General features: G+C 46.5%; 1 protein-coding gene and 1 long non-coding RNA gene across 5 annotated transcripts in view; one reads left to right on the forward strand and one right to left on the reverse strand.

Moving 5' to 3' along the window:
- DPP6 (dipeptidyl peptidase like 6) overlaps positions 1–23,122 on the reverse strand; it is a 1,052,271-nt gene that overhangs the window by 774,455 nt on the left and 254,694 nt on the right. For 2 of the 4 annotated variants that reach the window (XR_011482010.1, XM_070450349.1), the window contains exon 1: positions 10,308–10,981. The exons of the other annotated variants lie outside the window; for them this stretch is intronic. Coding sequence is in view for 1 of the 2 variants with exons in the window: in XM_070450349.1 (XP_070306450.1) it covers positions 10,308–10,541 (234 nt within the window). In the remaining variant the exon portion in view is untranslated. Of the gene's footprint in view, positions 1–10,307; positions 10,982–23,122 lie in introns of those variants that run through there. 4 annotated transcript variants of the gene reach the window in all.
- On the forward strand, positions 9,820–11,629 carry LOC139029831 (uncharacterized). Its single transcript, XR_011482079.1, has 2 exons — positions 9,820–9,947; positions 11,517–11,629. It is a non-coding gene; the product is annotated as an uncharacterized lncRNA (long non-coding RNA).

Genomic DNA, 23,122 nt, shown 5'->3' on the forward strand with positions numbered 1-23,122 from the left:
AGTAAGGCCAGCACCCAACAAGGAAACCAGACATCCCCGCTCATCACAGCCAGCTACTGTTTCCATAGAAACAGTGCCCCATCTTTGACAGCATCTCCCCTCTCCCTGTAACAGATAACCAGTCATTTAGGGGCTGACTTTTCCGTCCATTCAGAGAAACAAAAAATCTAGGAAAAAGGAAGAGAAACTGGTAACACCTTTCTACACGTGAAATAAAGAACTGGCCAGGACAGGCACTGGGGGAGAAAGAGCATTTGCTAGATCTGGGTGTGTCTGATGACATCGCCTATTGTTTAGATGAAGACATATCCTCTTTTCTGGTGGCTCAGGGAGTCAAGAATCTGCCTGCAATGCCAGAGGCACAGGTTCAATCCCTGGGCTGGGAAGATCCCCCGGAGAAGGGAATGGCAACCCACTCCAATGTTCTTGCCTAACACATCCCATGGACTGAGGAGCCTGGTGGGTTACAGTCCATGGGGTTGCAAAGAGTCGGACACAACTGAGCGACTTAAACTACACACACACGTGTCCTCTTTAATCCTACACTGTAAATGTAGATTCCGTGTAAAATGGATTCCAAAATCCACGTGAAATGAAGAGCACAACACACAATGTAAGGACACAGACGAAGCATCCAGGCTTCCCTATGGGAACCTCAGAGTCTCTTCATTTCTGACTTGAATGGTCTAAAGCCCAGAAGGCTCATTTCTAAGGCTGAGCCTTCGCAGCATCCGGAAGGCTGTCTGCCTCCATCATTACTATCTAGGAACCTGTATGTCCACTCTGGCCACTCGGTCTCTCCCTTGCCCCCTCCCAGGAGCGCCACACTTGTCTCTTCTCACCTTTTCCACCACACCCAACAAGCATACTCCCGAAAGACAGGAAATGAGGGAACCTGTTAAAACTCATCACCCCAACATCGGGTGCCCTTCCAGGGAAATTTCCATTTCCGTCTTTTTGGGAACTGAAAAGTTTTAAGCGTGATGCAGGAAGGTAGAACAAAACTTCCCATAGAGGTTGAGAAAGTGCTGGATTTGCCCACAGAGGAGGATACAACCAAGGTCCAGGGACAGTGCACGGTGGCTGATCCACAGGAACACGTATCCCTCTGTGTCCGTCTGTGCGGGCCCGGTGACACTGTCTGGACGTAACCGAGGTGTTTTACAAACCTAACTTTCTGTCTTTCTCGCTGAACAGCCTCTGCCTGAAATACTGCTAGCATCCGCGGCAGAAGGAAGGAGAGCGGGGCAAACCACGGGCCAGCTCACAAAGCGTCCACTTAGGACAGCTCTTCTCACTTCTAGTCCATGCCACCTGCCAAGGCCAACCACGTGACCACACGGGACGCTAGGATGGAGGGCATAAGCCCACGGGTGCCCTGAGACCCACAATAACATGCAGAGCAGCAGTGACCCGGCGCCAAACCACAGCATCACTCAACGTGAGGTCCAGTTTGGAAACTCAGCCCAACTTGACTTCTGGCTCCGTTTCTCCACGTGCCACGCCTACACACCCCTCGAGCAAACTAACCATGGCCCCCATGTAAGTTTCAGCGGAGCCTCTATCCCCTCAAAGCGCTATTCTCAGCAGCAATGCACGCTGGGCTGGACCTGCGAACAGATGGGTTCACTCTGGACTCGAAGAGTTTCACCTGCAGCACACTGCCCTCACACCTGGCACGGGGAACACACGTTTGCGAGTTGGAAAACATGGAAGGGACATAACAACAGAGAAGACCTAGAAGTTCGCCTGCGAAAGGAGCTAGGTGTTCGATTAACATAACGCAGCCAAGTGTTCCAGAAAATGACAACCGTCCCCTCTGGGAATATTCCCAAGACGATGTGGCAAGGTAGGCGGGGATGAAAGTCTCATCTCCAGGCAGCCTGAGGACTAAGAGGGCAGAGCGTGGGACCACTTGTCTCTGTTGGCTCCGTCCGCAGAGTGGTGGAGATGCTGAGAAGTGATGTGCAGAAGGCACAAAGAGCCCAGAACCAGCCATGCGTCTCCAGGGCTTGGAGCCATTCACACAAGGCAGGTGGGGTTTCACTACCTCGTGGGGTCGCAACCAGCTTGCAACTCTTAAGAGTTTTCACAAACTGATGAGATAATGTCATCTCTCAGGACTTTCAAAGAGATTTCTTATTTTTGCTTTTGATGTTTAAATTGCTGGATGGCAGACTGTATGAAGCATAGGAAGGATCTGAATACAGTTTAGGAAATTAAATATTTTGGGGGAAACGGTCAGGGAGCCTGGAGGCCTGGGATCGTCTCATGCATTTCTCTACCTCTAGTTTCTGCTTTAACCACCTCCTCTTCACTTGTACTGCATAAAACCTCTTTTATTCCTGTTCCTATTCTTCAATGCTCCCTTCTTCCAATCCTGGTCCACTTCCGGCTGATGCCATCTTAAAACATACTAGATGCACAATATAGAGAATAGAAGGAATATAAACAATCATATAAATATATTATAGATGATATAACAAAGACCATTGCTATACGAAATAGCTGTATTAATTCCAGTAGTTCTGTCTTTAAACTGAATCTTCTCAAACAGTAAACGATAGGAGACAGAAGGATTCATTGGTCTTCTCAATTCCAAACTGGGGAACATGCCACGAAAACCTGCTCCACATTTTTTTTAAGAGGCATATTAAAACTGACCCCAAATCATCTAAGGTAAAAGCTGATAGCAAATAAAATCTGAACATTAGAGAAAGTTAAGATTTTATTTTGATAATGATTGTGATACCCTGGAAAATCTTGAAGTTCCCCTTTAATTAAAAACTATGTGGAGGTATGGTTTTTTTTCTTAATTTCCATTGGGCATGGTACTAGTATGATTTTACTGCATTCTAAATGCCTTCAAGCTGTTTATCTACACACCACAGGAATGAGTTAAACTTAGGTTTGTCTATTTTAAAGGGAACGACTGTTCCAGGACCTGAGAACCACTCCATTTGTAGCAACAGGAGTCCCCTCTTTCCTGCATCCAGGCAAGACTCCAGTCCCTGCCAGGTGCCCGGCTACGATGCCCACCCCCTGGTGCCCGCTGCTGTCAGTGGAGATGTTCCGACTCTGGGAAGCAGGATGCTCACCACCTGGAAGTCTACCATCTGGGCCTTGTGGGCCTTCCTGGCTTCAGACTCCCTGTAAAGTTACCCATATATGTTCCCAGATTATGGGACAAAACTGAACATTTCCCTTGCTTCCAGTGGGTCTGGATGCTGCTAGGAAACACAGAAAGCATTGTATGAAGGAAAAAAGAGTAAAACCATTGGGGAAACCCATTCAGGGCAAAAGTCTCATACTACTGTGGTGAAACTGTTATTTCCTTTGGCAATTAGCATATCCATTTAGAATCAAAATAATTTAGACTGTTAAGATTTCATAACGTTCATATGTTTGAAACCCAGTGATATAATTAAGTTAATTCTTACACTCAATTACAGTACCATAGTGGATACTGAGAAGGATAGGAGAGAAGGGAAGCCTGAGCTTCTCTGAGGTCAGAGAACATAAGTGATTTACAGAATATTATTCACATAACTATCTACAGTCTTCTCATCTGTAAGATGAGATGTTATCCACTTCTTAAATATCTTATTTCAGATAATTTCAAGATGCAGATCCTTCTAAAGATACGTGTTCCAAAAGCCATTAGCCAGAAAGGCTGAGTGCTTTTCTTTTGTACGTGGACATAAAACCGAATGGATGTGTTTAAAATGAAGCAAAGCATAGCATGGCACATGGGCACTGACTGCCCTTAACACTGTATTTATTAGGCAGAATTTAATTTTGAAAGGATTACTGTATGTATTATTTTATAGGCAACACTGCATGAAAGGGATCACTACTGTATAGTGCAGAGAAGCATTCCATATGCACATGATAAATGCAATGTTATCATCAGAGTAATTAAAAGGAACAGGGTTATATACAATCAGCGTGTACATCTTACTCAGCAACTCCTGCCAGTTGCTTCCAAAAATTAAACTCATTAATCATTCTGACTCCAAAGGAGAAAAAGCTTGGAGTATGAAATAAAAAGCTCTATTTTTATGAAGAAAAAATGTCCAAAGTCAACATCTAGAGCAATTCCTATCTGCATAGTGATACTAGAATAATAATCTCATGTGGGAAAAAGAGCTGATTCCATTGTCAAAAATATAAACTGATACTATGTTATCTAATACTCCAGACCTCCTTATATCTACAGGTAACATATACAAGTAAATTACTTAAAAGCGTGCACTAGCACGAATAAAAGGAAGCGCGCCATGTGAAGTAGGCTGCCGTGCCCACTTCAAAAGATCTTCCTGCTACACAGAACTCAATTCCACCGAGAAGGCAGAATGCTCATTTTTCATAAACAGATTCGGCCTTAAGCAAAGACGTGCTTTTTTGGCCGACTCCACAGAGCAAAGGCTTGTTAACGCATTGAAATTTATTTGCGATAATTCACAGTGGACAATTGACTCATCCAAATGAAAAACATCAGGCTTACCCTGACTAATTTTTCAAGCCAACAGATTAGCTCTTTGTTATGGTTCTCCCCAGGCCAAGGTAACAAGGAAGGTGGAATGAGATACACCCAGTGGTGCTTTAAAAAACACAGCGTGCAGCGCAGAGGCAAGACAGTTTTGATGCTATATTTGGCTTCACCCATCAGTCAGCTAGCACTGAATCTCTGTTTGTATCACCATTTGTACTTGCTTGTAACAGACAATTTCCCAATGATGACTATGTGCTCTGCACTGAGACAATAAGCAAAATTTTGTATAATTTTGTGATAGCTACTTTACTAAAACATTCACAGAGAGACTGTTTTAGATAGTAAACACATGAAATTAAAAGACACTTGCTCCTTGGAGGAAAAGTTGTGACCAAGCTAGACAGCATATTAAAAAGCAGAGACATTACTTTGCCAACAAAGGTCCATCTAGTCAAAGCTATGGTTTTTCCAGTGGTCATGTATGGATGTGAGAGTTGGACTATAAAGAAAGCTGAGCGCCAGAGAATTGATGCTTTGGAGTGGTGGTGTTGGAGAAGACTGTTGAGAGTCCCTTGGACTGCAAGGAGAGCCAATCAGCCCATCCTAAAGGAAATCAGTCCTGAATATTCATTGGAAGGACTGATGCTGAAACTCCAATACTTTAGCCACCTGATGCAAAGAACTGACTCACTGGAAAAGACCCTGATGCTGGGAAAGATTGAAGGCAGTAGGAGAAGAGGACGACAGAAGATGAGATAACTGGATGGCATGACCAACTCGATGGACATGAGTTTGTTGAGTTTGAGTAAGCTCCAGGAGTTGGTGATAGACAAGGAGGCCTGGTGTGCTGCAGTCCATGGGGTTGCAAAGAGTTGGACAGGACTGAGACTGAACTGGACCGACTGGCTTGTCTTGTGTTTGACATTGCTCTGAAATGCAGAAAATAGGCTTTGCAGGAGGACAGCTGTTGGAGGGGACTATGATACAGTGTCACACAGCATTAAACCCGTGAGGGCACCTCAAAGTCTATCTAGCAAGATACTTCATATCACAAGAAAGAAATCAAGATACTGAGAGAAATGTAACTGTACAAGCTTATGATTACTGTATGCTATGCTCAGGGGTGGAAGAAATAGTAGAAGTAGAAATAAGAGGTTAGGCAGAAAGTCATTTAGAATAACGAGATGTAAAGAGAGGGAAGCGGTGGCTCAGCGCTAAAGAATCCGCCTGCCAGTGCAGGAGACACGGAGACGTGAGTTCCATCCCTGGGTCGGGACGATCCCCTGGAGAAGGAAACGGCAACCCACTCCAGTAGTCTTGCCCAGAAAACCTCATGGAGGGGCTGGAGGAGCCTGGTGGGCTGCAGTTCATGGGTTCACAAAAGAGTTGGACGTGACTGAGCGACTAACCAACCACATGAAAAAAGAGAGGGAAGTGACAGTCAGGGATATAGTTTACGTGGATGTCTTGTCACCACTACCAAAACTGATCTGTGGAACAAAAGGTGGGAGAAGAGATCCATGTGGGGACCTCCAAGGTCCTTCCAACCCTACAATTCTCAAATTCTGCAAAATAGAAAAGCGAATACTCTTCAGAAGAGATGCTAGGAGGTGTATACCAGAGGAATTAAGCTACTATGGCCATCTGCTATTACAGAAGCTGTGAAATATACTCAGCTCCCTTTATCTTCATTTTAATTTTCCCAATATTCAATTTATCTTAAGAAGAAAGCATGGCAGGGATAAAAATAGAATAGTGGAGACCAAAACCTTGGAGTATATGTTCTCCCAACCCCCTACATGAGGGGGAGGAGGGGAAAAAAAGGACTTACAAAGGTCAGAAAGAGACAGGACATGAATTCATGTGGCATCATGACAACACATGATACAGAAGTCTGAAGTGTAGGGTGGCGGTGATCAGGAGTAAAAGAGGAGACAACAGGACTAAGGCCATTTTATCAAGTACTTAAGAGGACACTGAAGACATTGTGTGTGCAGTTTTCTGCAGTGACGACAGTAAGAACGTGAGTGTGCCACCAACCTAAATAAGGAAAAAGGAATCCTTGTAATGAACTAGTGAATCCACTTTAGATCACGTGACTGAGAATTTGAAAGCTCCAAGCAACCCTGTGACATCCCATAACTCTTCTACAGATGAGTTACACTAAGTATTATCGAATTCGACATGAAAACAATGAGATCAAGCTGGTGGCTGAAAGTTTTAACCTTTTTCTCAATGTTAGGAAGATAATATGAGATTTTAAATACGTTTGAAATTGCATAAGAAAGTCAGAAGGTATACAAATATTTCGGTGGAGTCAAGCTGCTTGAAAAGTTCAAGTTGATAAACTCCAAGGAGAAATTAACAGGATGTTGACAGCATGTCAGTGAAAAGTCAAGGTGGAGAGGAAGAAGGGCTGGTAGTTGCAGACAAACAGGAAGGTGCAATACATCAGAAGCATGACATCAGAAGCTAGATAGCACTGATATCATAAGATAGACTGCACAAGCAATGATTTTTGCTCAATCTCTGTTTTGGCTGAATTGCTGTTTTAAAATCCTATTGTCACATTTGTACTGTTAGGAAATCACGTGTCATCAAAAATGAAGAATACAGGAACATGCTGATGTGGCCTCAACAAGCCTAGTGCCCGGACAGTCACCCATGGCCTCCAAAGTCCTTTAAGAAATCAAAAGGAAATGCTCAAGTGAGGGCGCAACAAGGTTCAGTATTTTTAAATTAATTGAAGTTAATTCCTACCAGAAGTTACTAAACTCCATTAAAAGTCACTTCCAACAACAGTCCCTTTAAGAGGCAACTTATTTTTAGCCTATGAAATGAATTTTAAATCAAAATAGCTATTGATTCCTCAGAGGGGTCTCTCAAGTCGTTGACTTTAAATAAATATAAGATTGATGAGGAAACTCTGGTAGAAAAGCACTCTGGCTTGCTTTCTTCTTCAAAGTTAAACTTCACACCTTAAAACTGGCCCACCCCAAACAGACTTTTACACAGTGGAGAGGTCCCTACATGTAGTTGGTGCAGACAGGCAATGCACTCCTAGTTACTAACCATGCTATTGCAGCATTTGACTTCTCTCTTCCAGACCCGGTAACTACCTTCAACGTTATTTTGTAAAGAACTGTCCATTCTCAGTCCCATTCAGACACGTGTGCATACACACAGACACAGATCAAGAACTACATTTTATTCCCTCATTTCTAGATGGCAGGACAATGAGACATAAAGCTCGTTGGATTTTAAAGGTAATGCTGTTTACCATCATGTGAGTGACCAAGGTGGGAAGGCTGTTTCTGTTTCACGGCACAGACAAGCCACAAAGAGCAATGACACCGGCAGCCTTAGTGCTGGGACTCCAGACGAAGGTGCTGAAGACTTCCTGGGTGCTAATAGACAGGATGCTTCAGAACGTTGGACAGCAACCAGCATGCCCTGGGGATGCCCAAGGTACATGGAAAAACATGCAACATATTCCTAATCAGTTGTACATCTTAAGGGTTAAATGTAGGTAGCAAGGTGATTACTCAAGATTCTTTAATCTTAACAAGGGCTGATATCAGAAAAGTAGTTTTTGTACCTACTTTCTTTAACTAGTACTAACTCATAGCAAATGGCATTCCCTGTGACTGGAGGGAAAAGAATGTTTAACGTGTACACCTACATAGTATATTTTTAGACATAATTTTTCCAATCCTGAATATTTTTTTCTGAGAAAAGCACATAAAAATTTTCAAGAAATTGATGCTACATTTAGTCATGTGTCATTTTTTAATAATACATTTTAAACATGATATATATATATTTCAGAAGGATACTGCATACACTATATTTATACCTACATTTACACACACAGACATACACACACCCTTTTTTTCCTTTTCCATGAAATAAAAAACATTAATATCAGGAGTTCATGAATTTAAAGTAGATATACTCTCCAGAGTCATCTCAGCAGAAATTATTTGCAAATGTTAAATTAATAATTTGCTCCTCAGTGCAACCCTTTTGCTTATCTGAGGAACAGTTCTAGACATATGTCAAACTGAAAGGAGGAATACATTCTCAAAGCTGAGGGGGAAATGGGCGGAGACCGTCTACAACAAAATTCAGAAACTCTCCCCTCTCCATTCCCCGAGCGACACCTAGAGCCTGTTAGGAGGAAATTGCTCATGGTTCTCACTTCAAGCATAACAAATTCCAACAGTTTTAAGTCAAAAGATTCAAGGCAAAAAGTGCATCATTTGTGTCTGCATTGCAGCTCGGTGGTCTTCCCCAAGATCTCTGGAGTTTAATCCGCCATAATTTTTCAACTGCCCCAATGAAACCCCTCCTCAGAGATTCTGGTTCCTTGAATCTGAGAATTCATGCATTTCCCTTAGGACCCGACCCACTGGAGTGATGGCCATCTCTGTGACAGGTCTTTGTGTAACTGGGGAGGGGCGGGGGTCTGGGAATAAACAAAAATAAGTAAATCTCATGCAAGCTCTAATACAGTGTGTGTGTGTGTGTGTGTGTGTGTGTGTGTGTGTGTGTGTGACCACATCTACAAACTTTTGCCATGTCTCCAGATCCTCCATTCACAAAACACAACAACCAGTGAGGCAAGGCAGGACATGTTGAATGACCACAGCCTCGTGCTCAGGGCAGAGGCAGGAACTGCCCTGGGTCTGCCAGGGGAGGCCATCTGCGAGGCTTGTGAGAGGACTTGGATCCAGGAACCCCCCACCCCGGGAGGGGGGGCGGGGGGACACTCAAAGCTACACACAGTAAACTCTTGGACCTAACACACCCAGAGGGGGCTGGACCAGTTGAGCCAGTCCTGTCTGCCTGTCTGAGACCTTGTCTGGGATTTTTTCTCTGTTTTTTTTTCTGGGAACACAAGGTATCAGAAGCATCCCTTGGCCCTGCCTGGCCCTCTGAATAGCTGGAAGAGATCAATAGAGGTGGTTGAACTCATCCATCTCCGGCAGCCTTCGGGTGTCCTGACTGAGTCATCGGTTACTAAGGTGATATGCAAATCAAACCTTTGAAACCCCCAGCTACCAGCCGGGAGAAGAGTAGAAAACGTGCTCCTGGAGAAGTTTTCCCACTGACACAGTCCAAGGTCGTGGCTAGTCCAAGGCCAGGTGTAGGGACAGGCAGGGCCTGACTCCCACCAGCGAAAACTGTGCTGGGCCTGGGACAGAGGGCTGGGCCTCGGAGGCAAGCGCTTTATTTTATGGCTCAGGAACGAGGATCACCACCAGCCCCACCACCAGTGCGGGGGGGGGGGGGGATTAGGGGAGGGGGTGGAGAGTGGAGAAGTGGCAGCCTGGGCGGTAAGGACTCCAGTGACAGGTGGGAGGGGGCCAAAAGGAGCCTGGGACAGTCTCTTCCTTGAGTCTTAAAGCAGACAAAAGAAAACAGAAAGAAATAACAGAGAAACCAACTGGTAAGCACACACAGATCGAATTCTCTCCTTAGGATCCATAGCAGCGTGCGGCTAACAGCAAGCGTCCCCAGGGCCTCCGTGAACCCTCAGCCAATTCCACACCCCAGCAGCGCAGCTCCGCCAACGCTGCCCTCAAAGCCACCAACTCCTGGCCCGCCGCCGCCGCAGACCGGGACCCGCTCCAGGACGGCGGTGACCGAGATCCGCGCAAGGAGTGGATTTGTGGGCGCGCTTCCGGGAGGAGTGGGGGAGGGGATGGCGCCCCGAGACCCTCGCAGACTCGGCGCGGGTGCGTCTCCCCCGGGCTCGCCTGGAGCCCCGCGTCTCCCCCCAGCCACCCCCACCCCAAGATGCTCTTACGTCCTCGTCGTCACAGTCGCTCCGTGCCTGGTACTGGAACCGGGGCCGGCCACCCGCGCCACCGCCGCCGCGGTCCCGGGGCGCCGCCACGGGCGCCTGGGCTCCAAGGGGCTTGGGCCCCGCGCCGTCCTCCTCGGGCCCCTGGCCGCCCAGGAGGCGGCTCGCCTCCGGGGGCGCCGGGAAGGACCGCGAGGTGTTGATCTTGCCCGTGAACCTCTGGTAGAGCGAAGCCATCGGTCTCCGCGCGCTCTCGCCGGCTGTCTTTGGGGCTTTTCTATATCGGCTTTCTCGCTCTCGGGCTCCCGCTCCCCACGCCCTCCGGGGGGAAAAGGGGAAGAAGAAGAAGAGGAGGAGGAGGCGGAGGAAAGGACGGCGGCAGCGCGCCTCTCCTCCCGCGCGCCACTCTCGAGTCGCCGCCGAGCGACCGCCTGGCTCTGCCTCCTCCGCCCCCTCCCCGGCGGCTCCGCCGAGCCGGGGTCTGGCGGCGTGTTCTCTTTCCCTTTGCCTTTCTGTTTTCAACTCCTCGCCACGGCCGCGTACGGCCTAATCAAAGCCATTGAAGGGAAGAAAAACAACAGAAAACCATAAAGGGAGGGAAAATGCCTAGGCCCCGGAATTTGGCACCACCTAGAGCCCAGCAAGCATCCGGAGCGCATCTCCGCGCTCCCCCCGCCCCGGGTCCCCGCGCAGCTCCTCCTCCCCGCCTTCTCCCCACGCGTCCCTTCACCCCCGGGAACGGTGCCCGGGTGGCCCGGGGCTGGCCGCGAGGAGGCCGCGGAGCCATGCAGCTCGTGGGTGCGGGAGCGCGCTGGGGGGGCTCCGGGCCACCGGGAGAGCGCACCCCGCCGTCTTTCGGGAGAGCGCAGCGAGGGAAGAGGCCCGCGATGGGGAGGGGCGTGGGGGGCACGGAGGCAGGGGGCGGCACCCCCAGACGCAGGTCCTCGGTTCCGCGCGGGGCTGCGCTCCGCGTCCCCGCGCTAGTATCGCTCGCTGCTGCAACCCCGGCGCCCTGCGGGGCGCTTTCCTTCGTGTTTCCCTTGAAGCTTTCCCTGCCTAACGTGAACCGGCAATAGCCGAGACCCCTGAGGGGCGGGGGTGCCCACGGGGTTGATGGAGAGCAAACCGCAGGGCTGCAAGGGAGGGGGGTCGGGGTCGCGGCCTCCGATGAGCCCCCTTCCTTCCCAAACCAAGCTCTGCTCCCATAAACAGGTCTCAAGAAGAAGAGAAGGAAAAGGTCACAGAAGGCAGGCCAGGGCCAACCCGGGCGCGGTGGGGGTTGCCTTTCGAGCGACTCAATCCAGAGCTCCTCCCGGCACACCCCACTTATTTGTGTGTATCGCGAACTTCATTTTCGTTTTCGATAAGCGTGTAAGCCTCAACGGAGGCTGAAGCATTTGGTGATGCCTGCAACTTTCCGAAGCCTGCTCCGCGCCCGCCCCCAACCCCTGCACGGAGAGGAAGTGGGGAGCCCGGGGTGTGTGTTGGGGGGGCGACACCTGCTGGGGCGCTCGGGTCTGGGTGCACATTAGCTCTTCCTCTGCAGTAAAACGTGCTCCAGCGCCCCTGTGTGGAAAGACGCCCACTGCGCCGGGGCGCCGGGCTCCAGCTCAAACCGCAGGCTGGCGTCTGGTTTGCCCGGGCCTTCGGGGTGGACTCCTCTCTCCTGTCCTGTTGGAGTCCGCGCCATCGTCCTGCTTGAGGATCTAGGGCTCTCCCTGCTGGTCTCGTCCCCGCCCCCCTCACCCCACCCTCGATCCTCCACGTGCAGCCCTCTCCCCCTTGTTGGCAGCCCTTGGCCTGGGATGGATCGTCCTGTCCTGAGCGACTAGGACCCCACACTCCAGACCAGCTCACACCTGCCCCGGCGCTTCCCGGGCCCGTCCACTCCACGTAGATGCGGGCATCTTCACCCTCACCTTCCCGCTACTCCATGGTTTCTGTGACCACTTGAGAAAACGGCCAGGCCTGGGCCACTCGGCAGCCCCTACCGCAGGCTGCCAGCGCTTGTTGGGTCTGAGTTCAAGGCCACCTCCTGGCACCACTGTCCAAGCGCAGAAATCCCAGAGGGAAAGAGACCTTGCCGTCCCTTGGCCTAAAAATCAGCTGCCTCCTGTGCTGAACCAAGGAGGAAAGAGCAGATAAAACCAAGGAGGGTCTTGGAATGCAGGAATGGAAAAAGCAGACCCTCATCGTCCTTCCCTCCCCGGTGTTGTAACTGTTAATGGAACAGTATAACCTGTCTCCCCTCCTACCCCATAGGGAGGAGGTATCTGCCTTACTCTTCCCCACCCAGTATGCATGCTTCATCCAATCAGCAAATGACTCGCAAGACCCCCTACCCCACTTCTTGTACCCTGGGTATAAAAGTAGACTAAGGACCCCTGTAGAACATCAGTTCTCCCTTGAGCTGGCCTGCTGTTGTAACAGCGTCTCCCACTCTAATAAACTGCATTTCCCTCTCGTTCTGTCTCATGTCTGGAAATTCTTTTCCAACCCACGCCCGGCCCAGGACACCTCCCTCCGTGTCCTTAACTTGGGTGGAGACACTGGAAGTCCGCTGGAAGAGGACCCCTTCCGATCCCTCCCAAGCTCTCAATCTAGCAAGTAGTCTTGTTTTAATTAAAATGTATACCACAGCTATCCTCTGGTTAATCCACTGTGGTTTCCTTCCACTAAGAAACAGAAGTGCATCTTAACATAGTTCAAAAACATGCTTCCCTTCCAGAAACCATAAAAACAAATAGAATCAGTAACTGGACAGCTGGGGGCTCCCCCGCATTCCAAAAGGCAGATGTATCTCCCGCGGATCTGGGGGTGCCAGAGCATCCTGCCCCACATGACTGAAGACAGAGGCCACAATTAGAAGAACCATCCAGCTAAACCTTGAGTCATCACATTCAGATAAATAGGAAACCTTGCTTTCATCCCCCTTCCCCCGCCCAGCTGTGCTTCAGATCCATGAAACTGCTTTCCCAAACCAACTTGAAAGGAAAGGCCTCCCACTGCTGCTCACAGTGGCATCTAGATCTGACATCTCACTAAATATAGAGGCTGTGAGGGTCCCACTAATGTAGTACACACACATATATATTTATGAAATGTCCATGTATATATTTACATGAATTGTGAGGAGAAGCATGATGAATATTTCTTGTGGCAATATAGTTCATACAAGATATTTATATGGAAATAGTTTATCTATTGCACACAATACTTTATAGATGTGTGTGTATCAACAAGGATAGAGTAAAAGGGAAATAAGGAAGACATGCAGGGTCTCTCACACTTGAAATTATATTTTCAAGTGATCATGTAGGTCTTCAAATTACAATTTGGCCAAATTGACAGGATGGGATGGCTGGATGGCATCACCAACTCAATGGACATGAGTCTGAACAAACTCCAGGACACCACGAAGGACAGGGCAGCCTGGCGTACTGTAGCCCGTGGGGTCACAAAGAGTCAGACACAACTTAGTGACTGAACAGCACACAGTAACAATCTCAACTAAAGGATTCAGATGAAATGATAAGCCATTTTAATGTACATTTATTTGTAAAGTGCAAAAAGGTATAAAGCCCACAAGGAACTGGGGGAAGAGCTGAGTACAGACTGGTGTCAAAAGAAGTATATCTGAAAATTAAACAGGACAAATGGAGAGGAAGGACCTGTTGCGATGCGCAGAGGCCAGTGTGATGTGAGGAGACAGAACACTAATGAGGAACCACCACAAGCTGCAAAGCTTCCTCAGTGCCATCTAAGAGATCTAGGGTCCATCAACCAACTTAAAAAGCATGGGATACCTTCCTCCACCTACACACTGGATACAACTCATTCTAAAGCATGTTCTAGACTTTGAATGTGAGTCTGTGCACACATGTTGGCACGCGTGTATGCACTCACATATCCAAGTCTGCCTTAGACACTGATACATACATTGCAGGGTCTCTTTGGATAGTCTGTCAGAACTCTGAAGTCCCAAATGCAAAGAGGAAACTGGCTAATATTTTAGGATGAATGAAGTCTCAGTGGCACTTCATGATGCCATGAATTCATTCACTTATTGCCTTCAATAACCTTTTCAGAACCCCAACCTTTAAATAAGGAAAAAGATTCTGAAGGGTAGCAAAACTTCCCAGGGAGCGTGTAAACAGGCGCAGCGCTGCAGAAGAAAACTCGTCAATAACGGCCTCTACTCAACACTGAACGTCTTGGCTATACAGTCTATAAAAGATTTCCATTCCTGCTCATTGGCTAAGTATGGGAATCTATTTTCAAAAATGTTCTGTGGATTACCTCACACCAAAATTTTAATTCCTCACTATGGCTTAAAACTGATCACCGACCCATTTTTTCCATCTAGTTTCATGATTATTTCTTCCTTGTTTATTAAAAGGTGGGAGTGTGTGTTTATTTTCCCTGGAACCAATTTACAAAACAAATATGGCAAATCATTGGAATCAGGCAGATGCTGCAAAATAGGATGGGTAGTTATTTTTTTTAGTGACAATAAAGGGAACTTTCTGTTCTATACACAAGTGAAGCATTGTAAAAATAGCAAACGTGTATTGAGTCTAGCAGCCTAGGCAAGCTTTTTATTACCTAAGAGGTTTTCTTATTTCTAGGAGAGAATTATGTCCTATAGTTTACTTCCCCTTTCTGTTGGAGGAGAACGAGGAGGACAGAACCTTGCTTAAAAGATTTTTATTCTTTTCCAAACACTGATATTTCAGAAAATGAAATGGCCCACTTGGCACACTCTGACAGAAAGGCTTCCCTAAAACACTGGGCATCAGTGTTTTTTAAATATTATCACATTGTATTCATACAAATGGAAAGAAGTAAAACAAGTATTTTGGTTGCTTGAGAAAATACAGTACCAACTACATAAATACAGAGCACCCATTCTCTCGTGTATTCTCTCTTTAAAATAATTATTTATTTGCAAGATAACTACTGAGAGGGATCCGGATGGTGAGATGGTAAGATGTCCTTTTCAAACTTTACAAATAGGAAAAGTCCAGCACAAGAAAAAGAAAAGGCCACTACTAGGTTTGGGCTTCCCTGGTGGTAAAGGACCTGCCTGCCAACACGGGAGACTTGGGTTGGATCCCTGGGTCGGGAAGATCCCCTGGAGAAGGAAACGGCAATCCACCCCAGTATTCTTGCCTGGGAAATCCCATGGACAGAAGAGCCTGGTGGGCTACAGTCCATGGGGTCGCAAAGATTCAGACACAACTGAGCAACTAAACAACAGCAAAAACAACTCCTGGCCTTAACACAAAGTTAAAGTACGAATTGAATTAACCTTGGGCTTTTTGAATTGATACTTCAAGATTAATATGTTTTAAAGGAAAACATTTATTTTAAGGCTGGCGGGCTACAGTCCATGGGGTCGCAAAGAGTCGAACACAACTGAGTGACTAGCACTTTCATTTCACTTTCAACCAACAGGCTTATGCTGAAATTAATGTAGTTAAATGTTAATTGCCAGCAGCACATGTCCCTGCATTTTAGTACTGACTCTGCGTTTGCTCGGTCTTCTCATACAGTCTGAGATACACATTCAACTCTCTGCCCCAGGCAGCGCCTGCTCACGTGGACTTGGTCACTAATACACGTGGCAAAGCTGATACCAAGTAAGTAAAGCAGTCGCTGATTCAGCTAAGCCTGGTGGGGCTGCAGGAGTCCACCCTTCCTTCCTTTAGGGGTGCATTCTCTTCTGTCACCTCCACCCATGGACACTGGGCCATGGTCTACTTCCTCTTTCCTCCCACCCCTCCTATCTTCCCATCCTCTTTCTGCTCCTCTGTGGTCCCAGCTCTGGATCAATATCAGTAAACTGCATTTTTTTTTCTTTAAAAATTCCTTGCTGTGCTCTGAATACTTATAAGAATTTGCTTTTCACTAGCAATGCTGCCTCGGAAAGTATCTAAACAATCACATTAGCCCCTAGAGGAGGCACCAACCTCTGTTCCCATTTTCTGATGCTTCAGTGAGAGCTCCCCCATGCTTCCCAAGGCTCCTAAGATTTTTAGAGCATGGGATCCAGATCGCTGGAGAGCAGCCATGTCGTCGTCTAAAACGTCTTCATTCATACACCTTGCACCGTTAGATTAAAAGGAAGGCGACTTCTGCTCTGGAATGCGCCCACAGCTCCTTGTCTTTCAAACCACGCACTTCCCAGGGTCCAGTGAATTAAGTTGAATCGGCTTCCCTTTAATGTTAAAGTGACATTAACGAGCCTCTGCAACTCAGTGCTTCCCTTTTTAAACCAACAAAGGTGATGGTTGGGTCCTGGAAGGAGAAAAAGCTTTTATCTGCTCTCTCTTGTGACGGATGGCTGGCATTTCGAAGGACCAAGTCTGGGTTTGGCTCTAATGGGAAATGTGAAACCGGCTTGAAAGGACAGGGCTCAGACCCTCACTGAGGGTTATTCTTCATCATGTCACCCAAAAGGATTCTTAGGTCTTCACTGGAAAGGAGCAACGGAATAGAAAAGAAGAGATAGAAACAGGATCATTCAAATACCGAGTCTCCTTCAGAGAGTAGAAAACAGAGCTACTGCTGATTCATTCATCCTGCCATGTAAATTCCACTCAACTGCAAGCCAGCAGAACTGCAGCATATGGAAAACCATCTACTGGGGGTTTCCCATCTCTTAAGTTCTTGGCTAAGTGCTTTGCACACATTAAATCCTTTAATTCTCATAATCACCATTATTCACTTGGACTTCCCAGGTGGTGCTACTGGTAAAGAAGCCACCTGCCAATGCAGGAGACAAAAGAGACACGAGTTCGATCCCTGGGTCAGGAAGATCCCTTGAAGGACGGTATGGCAACCCATTCCAGTATGCTTGCCTAGATAATCCCACGGACAGAGGAGGCTGGCGGGTTACAGTCCATGGGGTCACAAAGAATCAGACCCGACTGAGCAACTAAGCACGATACCTAAGGAATGGGAGGGAATATGATGTAGCCCTTAAACGCGTTACAGAGCTAGATTATAGGGACCCCGAGGTGTCAGGCTGATGTAGTCTATGAGCCAGAAATAGCACAAGAAGGTGAGTGAAGCCCAGGGAACTGGCGTTCAGGTGCAGGCACTGCGTGTTTCGATCACTTCCAGACACCGAGGGGGACAGGAGGGGGCTTCCTCTGATCAGTGAAGAGTGACAATGAGATGCCTTAGAGAGTCAGGGCCAGAAGCCATCCCTGAGGCTGACCAGGGATCGGGCAGGGCCACCTGCCTCCTGGATGTCCATTTGGTCAAATCTGAACCTGCAGAAGTCACTTTAACGCCCCTGTCCTGTCCATCTTACCCTGCCTCAGCCGCTGCCAGAGTTAAGACCAGACCCTTGTGTTTAGGCATTGTCTGGAATAGCATCAAGAAAAAATCGTTAGACATAAGCGAGGTCTTATGGTGCAGCACGGGGAGCTCTGCTCAGTTAGGTGGCAGCCTGGATGGGAGGGGAGTTCGGGGGAGAACGGACACGTGTATGTGTATGCTGAGTCTCAAACGATCACAGTCTTGTTAATCGGCCATACTCCAACACAAAACAGAAAGTTCAGAAAAAGGAACAGGCAATAAAAGCTAGCTAGCATTTAGAAAAATAAATAAATCACACAAGTGTCACCCATTAAAAAAGAAAGGAATGAGGTCTGAGTGAAAAGAAAAACAAACAAGCCTCGGCTAATAGCACACGCGCCAGAAGACACACAGCCTTTCAAGTGTGCAATGGGGCCTTCCCAGCAACATGGGCTGTCCCGGCAACACGGGCTGTCCCGGCAACATGGGCTGGCCCGGCAACATCGGCCCCTTCCGGGGCCACAACACTGCTGGGTGCATGACAGCGTTTCCAAGCCACGGGTTTCTGCATTCTGATGATTCATCTTCAGGGTAAGCCATTGCTTCCATACTCACATGGAATGCTGTTCGGAAAACATCCACCAACCCCGGACGCCTTTGTAGCTCTACTTCCAGCAGGACCCTATGGCTTGTTCTGGCCAACGGACTGTGAGTGGACCCGATGCAGGCAGAGACCTTCAAGGTGTTTCCATAACCTGGCCGACCTCTCGCACCCAGGTGGCCCACCCTCTAAGAACACAGCCTGGGTAGTTGTAGCCCCTTCAGCTTGGCCTCCACAGCTAACACACTCAGGAGAGACTTGAATCCAGCTCTGGTTTGGAGTTAAGCTCAGGGACCAGGGAACACAATGCAGAGCTTCCCAGTTGAGCCCAGGGCAGACGAGCCGTACCATGACTGACCAGCAGAAATGGGGACCTGGATCTTACATAAGCCATGGCATTTGGGATGACTTCTCATACTTGCATCGTGCTATATGTCATGTTCTGGCTCACTAAAACTGAAATCAAATCCATGCATGAAAAATGGAACCGCTAATGTCGGTGCTCATTGTAAGCATTTAACTTCTTTATCCAGTAGCTATCTAAATGTCCACCATGTCCCGGTCATTGTTCTATGTTCTAGGGAAGAGGTGAATATCTAAAATGAACATAGTTCTTGCCTTCATGCAGATTATAGTCAGCCTTCCTCTCAGTGGAGATGGATTGATGCTCTAAACTACATGGCTGGATTGAAAAAATAAAATAAATAAATAAATAAACTACATGGCTGGATTGATAAGGCTGTCCTTTCATGAAAAGATGTTAACTTTCTCTATTTATTCCTCCTTTTGGTACATTTACAGCCCTGGCGGTTTTATTAGAAAAAGACTGTCAGAAACCTAGACCACAAATGTGTCCCTAATAATGGCCTAGTTATTGACTGTAGAAGCACGAAGAACATCAGTTGAGTTCAGTTCAGTCACTCAGTCGTGTCCGACTCTTTGTGACCCCATGGACTGCAGCACACCAGGCCTCCCTGTCCATCACTAAGAGCATGTTCAGCTCTGAATCACAGAGGCTCTCAAAGAATCACACTTGGGCTAGGCATGAAAGGAACATCGAGAAATCTGTTAGGATGTGAATTCTGGGTCCCATCCCAAACCTACTGAATCAGAAACTCAGGTTGGGCCCAGTAATCTGTAATTCTAATAAGCCCACCAGGTAGTTCTGATGAGCACTCGAGTTTGGAAAACAAACTGCACTAGAATAATCCCTAGAGCATGTTTCTAAACGGCACCCAGGTGAGCTGAACGATTCTCAGAATGTTTGTTGATTTTCAGGAAACGGCTTACCCATTTAAAGCACAGAACAGGCATTCTCCAGAGGGTAAGAATTTTTCCAGAATGAACAAAGGCCAGTCTTTCTCACTTAAAGGGGGGTTAACTTGACAGTTCATTCAAATCCAAAATATGCAGTTGGCCAAAAAGTGTCTCTGTGGCCATAAACAGACATCAACCATATGGCCAAAGCTAAGGTACATTCCTGTTGGGACTCATCTCAGAGAGACTTTGATTCTGTACTTGAGTCGACAGCCTCTCCCATCTTGCCAGAATATATGCAGTTTGGCAGACAAGCTCTGCAGAATTTCAAGAAACAAAACACCTTACTTTCAAAAATTGATTTCATTAAAAATCCTCAGTGCCTCTCGTTTAGACTCATTGCTTTTTTAATGCAATAAAAAAATCTTGAATTAAAAATCAATGAAGTTAATAAACACGTTCAAGTTGAAAACCAACTTTTTATGAACTTAATTTTCCTGAATCTACTCCTTCAGGACACATTAAGGTGTTCAATATAAAACCCATTTTTTTCACCATCACTTAAATTTCCTCCAAGTTTTCATGCAACATACTTAAAATTTTAAAATAGGCTGATGCAACTTTAGGTGGTTCATTTTTGTTAAATTGTAATACATTCTCTGACCCACGTGCACATGGTTAATATTTATGGCTAATCATTAATGTACACACACAATAGATCCTATGAAGTATGGGAACTAACCCAGAGGAATAAAATAAACTTCAAGCCTGGTGCTCTGTATCTTCACAGGGCCTTGAGCAAATACAAGAGATATCAATGCAAAACCTTGGTTCCTGCATATATGGTATGTCAGATATGAGTGTGGAGGACTCTCATTAATGAAAACAGATTATATTAGGGCAATAAAACTAAAATAAAGCCACTCATTTGCTTCACATGGGTAATGCAATTCACTGTGCACTGTAACTCTATCAACTCCGCAATACCCATCTCTGACCAATTTCCTTCTCATAAAAGGGAGAAATAGGCTTGTCTATACTACTAATTGCATTTCAGATCATTTTAATTTGGAACTCAAAAACAGTAATTCTCCTAACAATTGCTTATATTTATATTCTGCTTGACAGGTAAACAGAAATTGCCTGTTGGCTAAATAAATCCATGAGTCACAAAAGCCTGCAATCTGAACAGAGTTTTCCTCACTCACAGCAAAACCAATGTTGACTCTGCTCTAAACAGCATGAGGTGGGTCCTATTCATTCCTAGATTGAGCTTGGAGTCTCTGATGGGTCTCATTACCTCATCGTCCACGTTGCGCTCATAATCCCCTCCATGACTTCTTTAGAGGTCAACAATATCCAGATTGCATCATTGACACAGGACATTTTCAGTCTTCATGAGAAAGGGTGAATAAATTGATGCTTTCAAGGAACTCTGATCCTGAGCTATCTTATGGTAAAGAAGCTATTCATAGAGCAGGATAAGGCTATATGGATATATGTGTTCCAGCATTCCTTTATTCCTCTCTCTCTAAGACCTCTAACATACACAACCTCAGCTCAACTCTAAATGAGATGTAAATGGTTGGTTGCGATCTAAATGAATTCTGAATTTTCAAATTGAGCTATTCAAATTCATAAGAGAAATATCTTCCTTGAGTACTTAATAGACTCAAAGAAAAATATTTTATGATTATTAAATCCAAATATACGGCAGTGGAATAGAATACAAAATTCATGACTGTGCTAAGATAGAGAGTAAGACTTCAAATAAGTTAACGTCTTATATCAGACCCTCAAGGTGGGATTCTTGTGGCATGATGAGCACTCTCATGGAAAAACTTGGACCAAGAACTGGTCTAACCTTATACCCACTGATCACATCTGCATTTTATTGTTTTCCAATGAAATAACATGAACAACTTCACAGACAACTACTGATTCCCTGGCAAAGCAGGCGGTCTGTTTGGAATTCTCCACATGACAAAAAACAGTGCCTTGACATGATGGCGCCTCAGCGCAGACCAACTCCGTGGATGAGCCTCTGGCCCTCTGTCTCTGCGCCTGCATGCATGCATGTTCAGCCACTCAGGCGTGTCTGGCTCTTTGTGACCCCATGGACGGTAGTCCGCCAGGCTCCTCTTTCCATGGGACCTCCCAGGTAAGGATACTGGAGTGGGTTACATTTCCTCCTCCAGGGGATCTTCCTGACCCAAGGATCCAACCTGCATCTCCTACGTCTCCTGCACTGCAGGTGAATTCTTCACCACTGAACCACCAAGGAAGCCCTCCCTGCCTTTGGTCTCCACTTCTGATTAAAGTGGAAGGATGGTGATTTCCTAGGCCAACCAGCAACAGGTCCAGGAAGAGAATGGAAGCAAGTGATCCACAGATTCTGCCATCCCCCTTTGATGCCATTGATCTTTGCAGGAAAAAGAAATCATCATCACTAAGACAAACGCAATTCCGGTTTTATAGTTCCTGGACCATATCTTACTGTTTCCCTGTATGATACTGGCCACATTAAAGAGTTCTCTGAAGATACATCTCATTGTTTATTTACTTAAAAGAACCCTTAGATTTGTATTACACTTTATACTGGGAAAAGGCTGGATATTATTCATTACATTAGTGCTTTGGAGAAAGAAAGAGCTTTGTTTATTTTCCAGAGGAAATTACAGAAAAGTTACACTCCCATTCTTGCCCACTTTCTGACCATCTCCTCTTAATTTGAGGAATTTCTGTCCTAAAACTAATGGTGCCTACTTGGCTAAAGAAATATAAAGAGCTTTCTGGGTGGCAGTGGAAAGTGTTTTGTCCTCCTGGATAGAGGATAGCGGCATGAGGAAGGACCTCTTCCCTCTACCCCCAGCACTGTCCCTCTAGTTTATTGTCTCTGAACACAGCTGTATGAGGCCTGAAAGGCAAGGAGCTACTGCAGCCTCTTTGCGGCCATGAGACAAGAGTCAACTGCTTGCACTGATGTACAGAAAGAGCCCCAAAGGAATGGAGCTAGTAAACTAAACCCAGAGCAGTCCCCCAGTTAGGAACCCCTGTTTCACCCCCTTTCAGTAGGAACAGCTACTCAGCCCGAAGTGCTGCCAACAGACACAGGCCCCTGACTCTTTCTCGGTGGCTCTGTGAATGAGGAGACTTCACTAAGCATCGGTTTTCTCATCCACAGCACGAAGATGATAAGGCAGGCTACTCCTATCAGCTTTATCTACAACACAGGGCTCCTGAGAGGTTCCAATCCATTGCTTTTATAAGGGAAAACAAAAACCTCTCATATATACCTAATCTTTGGGAGAACAGGGGCTGCCTATGGTTCATACTCTACAAGACACATCACTGAGCTTTTTCACCTGATTCTTCTTGTCCATGACTCTGCATTTGAACTTCTTGTTGATTTTGACAGCTTCTTCCACCTAGAGTACTTGATGGAAAATATTTTTCAATCATCAAAAGCCTGAGTGGACTTCCTTGGTTAGCGACTCTGTGTATTATCACATATATGCTTGATGCTTCCTCATTCCACAAGGTGAGGACAACAGAGGCTTTGTGATTGGAATCCTCCTAGAGTTTGCTCTATGAGCCTCTCCCTTTGTGAAAGAAAGTGAAAAGTATTGATTGCTCAGTCATGGTTCTCCAG

This window comes from Odocoileus virginianus, chromosome 1, assembly GCF_023699985.2.
Source record: "Odocoileus virginianus isolate 20LAN1187 ecotype Illinois chromosome 1, Ovbor_1.2, whole genome shotgun sequence".
Lineage (NCBI taxonomy): Eukaryota > Metazoa > Chordata > Mammalia > Artiodactyla > Cervidae > Odocoileus > Odocoileus virginianus.